The sequence below is a fragment of the Cotesia glomerata genome, linkage group LG8, assembly GCF_020080835.1.
Source record: "Cotesia glomerata isolate CgM1 linkage group LG8, MPM_Cglom_v2.3, whole genome shotgun sequence".
NCBI lineage: Eukaryota > Metazoa > Arthropoda > Insecta > Hymenoptera > Braconidae > Cotesia > Cotesia glomerata.
The window spans coordinates 13,169,955-13,178,577 of NC_058165.1; the positions used below are offsets into that span (position 1 = coordinate 13,169,955).

The 8,623-nt window shown below is 28.0% G+C and overlaps 1 protein-coding gene across 1 annotated transcript; it reads left to right on the forward strand.

The window, feature by feature from the left end:
• Positions 1 to 2,901, forward strand: LOC123270120. Its single transcript, XM_044736057.1, has 4 exons — positions 1 to 8; positions 1,383 to 1,544; positions 1,624 to 2,342; positions 2,468 to 2,901. The coding sequence occupies exons 1-4, from the start codon at positions 1 to 3 to the stop codon at positions 2,899 to 2,901; spliced, it is 1,323 nt and encodes a 440-aa protein (XP_044591992.1).
• Positions 2,902 to 8,623: the final 5,722 nt, after the last annotated feature.

The following is an 8,623-nucleotide window of genomic DNA, read 5'->3' on the forward strand; positions in this document are numbered from 1 at the left end:
ATGGAAGTGTAAGTATTCGTCCCATGTCATGGGTTATGTCAACTAATATAAATATTAGTTGTAAGAGTAAATTTACTCTTACAGAGACGGGTCAAGATGTAGAGTAGATATAGCTTCTATTCATCGGTGCATGAAAATTAAGTTAACCGACATCTAAAAATTTTTAGAATTACTTTTTATTGGAAAAATCATTACAAAAAAATCAAAAAGAAAATTTTATTTGTAAAAAACTTTAAAAACTGTCAGTGGAATTTTTAATAATATTATTTTGTTCTAATTTAATTATTAAAAAAAAAATCAAAAAATTAAAAATGTCGGCTAACTTTATTATTATCATCGGTACACGTGCAATCGGACGAATATTTTCACTATAAAGTTGCAATGAAACTTGTCAAATCAATTTATTAATATATAATAGGAATTCACAATATATATGTATATGTTACATAGAAAAACTTACGCGACATTTTTAATTCCACTTGCACTAATTTACTCAGTATTTTTTTATATTTTCACATTGAAACCATCTGCTAACTATGTACATCGGCTTTTGTGATCAGATTGCTTGGTTACGATTTGCACTTGGGTCAACAATCTTTATTTTTAAGGTTAACAATTGTTAATGTTGCCTGGGTGGTATAAGAAATTTAAGAAATGCGTAAATCAATTATTCTTTAATAAACAAAGAAATGAAGAGTTTACTAAGAATTCAATGATAATAATGATAATAATAATAATAATAATAATAATAATTGTAAACTTCAATCAACAGAGTACTTTTTGGTCAAATCTATAACCACGGAGTCCGTGTCGTAAACGTTCGCTACCTACACCGGCTTCTGTGATGAGATTGATTGTTCGCGTATTAATACATTGGAATATGCATGTGTAAAATAATTTTTATTATATTATATGTAGGTTATACTGAATACCGGCTACTGTGATGTGAATATTCGCTCCGAGGCCATCGAGGCCAGCGCCAGAGGCGGCGCTTTTACGCACTGTATGACGAATATTATGACAGTTCTTTGGTGCTGTTATATGTAAATAAGTGATTTGTTTTATAAAAAAAAAAAGTGCAATTATAAAAAAAAATCATGAATGTGAAGAAAAAAGCATATTACAATTGTTCAGTAAATGATTGTAATAACACTTCAGTCAATTCTAATTACAAATTTTATTCTTTTCCTACGGATAATTCACAGTTCCCTTTTAAAGTGGTTAGACGTTAGGCTTGGTTAGATGCATTAAAAAAAAGGGAGTAAGTATAATAATTAATTAATTATTAATTCACTTAAATTATTTTTTCAAATGTAGTTGAATTTTAAGTTTATTTGTTAATGTTTACTCATAAAATTTTAATTAATAAATAATGATTACAGGGTAAATGGAGCACCCTGGGTACCACGTCATCATAATCGTATTTGCAGCATGCATTTTGTTCGAGATAGAAAATCGGATCACCCTGAAAGCCCGAGTTACAACCCAACAATTTTTAAAAACTCAACTAAAATAAAAACTGATGCCAAAACTGCTGTTGATAGGTAAAATTGTTATAAATATTTGTGTGGTCATATGATTTGGTAAAATTTATTTGCTATTCTTAATTCTCTAAAAATGTAGGTTTCAAAGAAGGTTAAAACGAACTCTCACTAAAGAAAGTAATTTTCAAAGCTTCGAAGAACCTAAAAAGAAGAAAATGTGTTCTATGAGTAGTTTTCCAGTCAATGAAACAATTGAAAACGTTGAAAATGCTGAAAATATTGATTCGATCGATGCTGGAACTCAAGTTGACTTTCTAAGTGATGATAACAATGACGATGGTCAAGATATCAGCAGAAAAGATGGCGAATCATACCTGTGTAAATATTATTCAACTGATTTTTGCGATGTCGAAATTCAAGTGTATCGCCCAAAAATCAACAAGCCTAAGCAGAAAAAAGTTGTGATCCCGGAAGCAGTCATTCAAGTAAATGCTAGCAATAACATTGACACAAACACAAATAATCACACATCGAACAGATCTGGATTTTATGGATATTCTTCAATAAAAGAGGCCTCAGAGCTTAATGACCTTGGAGGCGTTAAACTTGAAACCTTTCAACTTTTGTTAAAAATTATGAAGAGAAAAAAAGTTGATGACAGGACAAAAATATCGTTAGAAGATCAGTTGTTTATTTTTCTAATGAAAATGAGATGTGGACTCACGTTTACTTCTATGGCTGTTTTATTTAATCTTCATAGAACAACAATATCAAAGGTGTTTTATGATACTTTAATGTACTTAGCTGGTGCATGTAAGGAGTTTTTAATTTGGCCATCAAAAGAAACAATACAGGCAAGTATGCCCGATGCATTTAAAAATCATACAAAGATTGTAGAGCTATCATCGATTGTACTGAATTTCATGTAGAACAACCCTCCAAAATTGAGCATCGAGTTAAATTTTATTCAAATTACAAAAAAGGATTTAGAATCAAAATTCTTGTTTGCTGTACACCATCAGGATACATTTCATATGTATCACGCAGTTATGGTGGTAGAGCAACAGATTGTCAAATAACGAGTATGTGTGGATTCCTAGATCTACTTGAAACTGGAGATCAAGTGCTTGCAGACAAAGGGTTTCCTCAAGTTAAAACACAACTAGATGAAAGCGGAAGAGGAGTTCTAATTATAATGCCACCGTTTTTGCATGACACGTTTTCTGAAGAACAGGTAGAAGAAACTTATAAAGTCGCAAGTGTTAGAATTCATATCGAGAGAGTGATACAAAGAATCCGTACTTACAAAATAGTTGATAAGTTTACTATCGAGATGTTGCCTTATTGTGATGCAATTATATTCATGTGCTGTGTTTTAGTAAATCTACAATCACCAATACTTAAAGATGTTAAATAAATAATAGTGAGTCTTTCATATTTTTAAACATTTTATTGAATGTTTGTATTTTTTGTAAATTCTAAACACATGCATTTTACTGTATTTACTCTGTTTTAATAAACTCTTTGTATTAATATTATTTTCATTTATATTAATAAATATGAATATTTTTAAGTACAAACTTAGTTATCTTTTAATTGCAGCAAAACTTAATCTATCAGTCTTGATAATAATATTTGTAAGTAATAAATTTTAAGTAGAAAGTTCTAATCTATGATGCAGCATTCTCTTGATCATTGTTGACTAATTGTTTTAAATAGTACATGAAATAAAAGTATTTCATCATAGGAATCAACTTTTTCAAAAAAATTTCATCTCTAATTATACTAATTAAATAACTACCCTTTGGTGACCAAACGTAAAAATCACAGATGTTTAAACCAGATACATACATTAATACTTGGCATTGAGTGTAATAAACATTGCTTGTTTTTAAATACCCTTGTCCATTATCCATACATAAGTAGCCAACATTAAATTTTCTAGTTTTTTCATCAAAGATTGGTTTCGATGCGCATGTTGAAGGGCACTTAATTTCTAAAATTTTTATGATTTCGTTATTTTTAACAACTAAACCATCTAAACTAGCGCATAACCAAGATTGCAATGGCTTTACTAACAAACCAACTGGTATCACATCAACAGAAAGTTTAAACGAATATTCATCTATCGCTTTTTGTTCATTTTTTAAACCATATTCCATTGACTTTGTTGGATTGGAATTTGACTTCGGATTAACCAAATCATAAGCCAAAGTTTGAGAGCTCTTTTTTTTCATAGTTTTAATGCTATGTGCTTTTGAGGAAGCACTTAATCGGATATGACGAGCTGAAAACCACTCTGGGTTCTCACTTTGGTTTATTGTGCTCAGACACAACTTAGCAATTTCATGATTATACAACTTAATATTTTGATTGTAATAATCATACTGTTTACTATCAGAAAATATAATATCATACGAATAATACTTGCTCTGTCTGGAAATGTCAAGTAGATTTTTAATCAACCCTTCACTTTTTCTCTCAGCTATTATTTTAATGGCCGAATCACATAAGTCGGTGACGAAAATTCTAGCAGCTGTTTGAATCACAGTTTCATTTTCATATTTCAAAATAGTTCGAAACGGGCAGTTTATCTCCGAAATATCACAATATTTAACTTTATAAACAGGTCCATATTCTCTAGTTGTTGGAAAATCATCAGTAATTGCAAGAGGCTTCGAATACATTTCTTTTCCCAGCTGAGCATCTGAAGGCTTCCCCCAGCCTTGTTCTTCGGATGTTTTTGATTCACTTCTGTCATTATTTATATAATGAATAACTGCATAAATATGCTTACACTTGGCAGCAGCTTGAGATACACAAGTATATGATCTGTCAATGACATGTCTGTTGTTGTCAAGCTAAAAGAAATAAAAATTAATTGTTAACTACTCTGAAAGTATAAAATATAATGGTATTGAAACTAAGAGACATATGATAATTTTTAGAATTTTTTTAACAAATAAATTATAGTAGAAAAATTTTTTTTTAAATTCAATCTTTAAAAACTCTAAAAAATTGTAAACGCAATTTTTTTAAATATTTTTCTAGGCCTAGTTTATTTTGATAAAAAAATAAAAAAATTGTCAAGTGCCTGCTAATTTCAATGTCATTAAAATATATGATACATCAAATTATTAAAGCGAGTAAATAAAATGAATACTTAAAAAGTATATATGTAACTGACTTACCTCCAATTTTACTTCATATGGAGGACTGGTGACACTTGTTTGTCTTATAACACTAGCTGTTATTATTGTTGAAAAATTAGGGTCACTACTCTCTTCTACCCTTTTGACATTTGTTTCAGCTAATTTTTTTCCATTAATTATTTTTTGAGGATTAAATTCTATGGAGTGAGTAACATTTTTAAATCCTGTTCGTGAAATACGTATCATCATCAGAGGTTAAATGATACAAAACATTTAATTAAGCAATTAAATTATTACTTTTGTTAGGCGATTAAATTTTTTTTTAATTATACTAATATAGTACTTGTTAAAAATAATTTTTTTTTTCACGAAAAATCTTTGATAATTTAAAAATCAAATTTTTTCACTCATTTGCTAATTGCTTGTTTACTTAAATGATCGTCATACAGTGTTAAATATGACCACGGGCGGCGTTGCGCTCGGTTGGCCTCGGAGCGAATATACATACACAATTGATGCTTCTAGTAACATATACATCAGCCTTTAAATATGTGTAAGATGTTATAGAGTTAGATCGCAAAATGGCCTCCAATATTTAGTATAAACACAACGTAAATACTTAAAAAGTGAAACAACATCATTTAACCGGCTTGCAAAATTTTTCTAAGTGAAAAAAAAATTATATTTGTGTAAAATTAAATTTTTAAATTTAATTAACCTAAAATATCAAATAGGTACGTATTATATATATATATATATATATATATATATATATATATATATATATATATATATATATATATATATAATTTTTATAAAATTTTAGAAATAATGAAAGCTTTGTCAAATTACATTCTTACAGTAAAGTGAGGTTATATTTGTATTTATTATAATCACCACATAAAAATGTGTTTGTATGATTTAATTAAATCATATAATACAGTTCTTAAAAAAAAGAGTGTGCTATTAAACCTGAAACATCTGAGACAGTTTTTGTTTTTTTTTTTTAAATTAAAAATTATTAAATTATAAATTAACATACTTTTTCATATACATATTGCTTTGAATTTTTCTTACACATGAAATTTTTTTTTTTTAGTTAGTACATTTTTTTAAAATTTATTAATTCATTCATAAGGGCGTAAACAAATTTTTTTTTCAGAAATTGACGTATTTTTGCATGAAACTTGCAGAAATGTAAAGAAAAATTTTCAAAAATTAAAATTGTCTTTTGGTTTTGAGAAAGAAATGGTATTAAAAAAAATGAAATTTTAATTTAGCGAAAAATTATTTTTTGCATTTCTTGAAGTTTCAGGCACAAGTGAGTTGATTCCCAAAATAATTTTTTTTATACGCAGAATAATTTTCCATTTTTAAGATAATATTCTTGGCTGAAGAAAATATTTTAAGAATCTGAAAATGTATGTAAAATTTGTCAACGATGTTTATTTTAGAATTCTGAGCCTTCCAATTTAACAAAAATAAAAAAAATTATTAAAAAATAATTTATTCCCACTTCCATTATCAATAATATCATCCAAAATTTTCCACTTATATCTAGTGAAGTCGAAGAAAGAATTTTCTAGAGTATATCAAGGTTTAAGTGTGACCCGAATTAAAAAAAAGTATTGACATGAATCGGTTTTATCGTCAATCTAATTCCTTTTCAATACTTTATTTTTTGTCTCAATACTTTTTTGTAATCGGGGAAATACTTTTAGATATTATGCTAGCTAGATACTTCTAAATGAATCATGGAAATCCTAATTTGTAAATTTTTCCTCGAACCATAATTAGTGATTTAACCTTGTATAAAAATTGTTAAAAAACGACCTTGCTTAATTAATGAATAAATTATATAATATGGGCTAGCAAAGTGTTCATTTTTTTTCAATTTACATTTAAGGTAAAAGACCCAGTTATTGACACTTGCAATTTAATTTTAATTAAAACAAAAAAACAAATCTACTCTAATAAATTAATAAATATAATTTTTGAATTATAAATTTTAAGATAATTGGTTTTTTGAGAACATTTTATTTTTTTTATTAGAAAAAAATTGCTTGTGCCAAATAACTAGGCTAGTGTCAATAACTGGGTCTTTTACCTTATTTATGCGCAAAATATTTGTCTAAAATGAATTACATAGACTGTAAAAAATTTTTACTTCAAAATTTTTTACAGTATACCGCTTATATTAAACGTTTTATTTTAGTTTCAGAAACTACATTATCATGAAAAGGAAGTTACTTTCTGACACCAGTGCTATAAAAGATAAATAAATAATACTTTTACGTTTTTTATATGGTAACATCTTCAATTTTTGAGAACATTTAGCAGCCGAAGTCCAAGCAGATTTTTGAAAGTTTTGAAAAACTGTTTGTTACTATAGGAATGGTTGTTCTTTAAAATTTTCAAAATAATGAAAATTGCATTTCCGGTAACTTTAAGACTTAATATTTTTGTGAAATCTATCTTCCATTTTGGGAATGGCTGAATGGCTTCACTTTTTAATCCGTTTGTTTATTAAGGACCGTAATAATTAATAAAATTAATCTTATCATCTAATTATATATCATGTCCAACATGTTTTATGATTAAAATTTAATTTTGAACTTACAGGCAATGATTCCACAAATAGTAAAAGAAAACGGTTGACTGAACAAACAGCATATTCGCTTGATAATGATGATTCAGATTGTTCAATATCGATTACCGAGAACCGTGCAACTGAAGGTATGTGAATAATAGAAAGCTTTGATAATATAACATTTTTGCGGTAAAAATCACAGACGTATAGTGAATAACTAGGAATGAAACCAAATGAGTTAACACAAGGGTGAATTTACCTGTCCGAGCAGAGAGAACGTTATCGCCTGACGTCTGAAATCGTGTTTCTTCCTATGACACTCACTATATTTCTTATATAATCCGTATTAAGTGTGTGAGTTTCCATGCTTAGAAACAACTACAATCATAGATAATTTGAGACTAATAGTGAATGAAATATATTTGTGGACGTTTAAAATAGATAAAAGATTCTCTAACAAGGTCGAACAAAGGGCTTAAATTTCAATCAGCGGGCAGACAATCTTTAGTTTCCTGTAAAAGGAGATCGGCTTCTGTCCAGCAACAGTTGCATTAATCTAAAATTAGCCTGTCTCAGTTGGCTCAACATGCATTAAAACTGATTATTTTAATGCAGATGATGTAAAAAAAATATTTTTTCTATTTATCCAAAATAATCGATGACGACATATAAATACCAACGTTCTAATACGTTGTATCTCACATTTAGAAAATTTACATAACCCTAAAGTTAGTAAATAGCCGACAAAACCAACACTCGGATAAAGATATCTTAAATAAAATTTGGGCTATAAGCAATAGTTGCATGCACTATTGTTTAATGCAAATAAAACTTAGAGTACAAAAACTAAACAAATTTTTTATATTCTAATATTTTTTTTTTGCAGCTCTTTAAATGGATTAAGCCTTGAAGTTTTTTAATATTTTATAGTTCTAATATATATTTGATAAATCACATCTTCATTTTACGAATTGGTCTTATTTGTGTTAACAGCCGAGACCAGTGATTGCAGTTTCAATCGGCTTAGCGAAACGAATGGAAATTTTGAAAAAAGGTTTTTAGAGATAATAAATAATTTAATAAACTATTTCACCACAAAGCATTTTTTTTCAAAAATTTCATTCGTTTCGTGAAACCAATCGAAACTGCAATTGCTCTGCTGTTGAGAGCGCGACAGAGATAGTTATGTTAAACTCTGTGAGAGCAGGGCGAGAAAAAGATGGTCTCGCCTGTAAAGGGCTTTGGCTTAAAAGAACTGTTTGAATATCAAGTTCTTTTCTTATTAGAAAATTATGCAAGAAGTTTTTTGCAGAACGCATATGTTCATCAAATAAAATTTTTTTTTAATTTAAACATTTTCTAAGATATATGCATCAACATTTTTAACTTCCGCTAAG

Bases quoted from the DNA above. Each gene is read 5' to 3' on its own strand.
- LOC123270120 (XM_044736057.1), top strand. The intron at 1,545-1,623 runs GTAAAATTGTTA...CTAAAAATGTAG, and splicing joins GCCAAAACTGCTGTTGATAG to GTTTCAAAGAAGGTTAAAAC. The intron at 2,343-2,467 runs GTATGCCCGATG...ATTACAAAAAAG, and splicing joins AAAAGAAACAATACAGGCAA to GATTTAGAATCAAAATTCTT.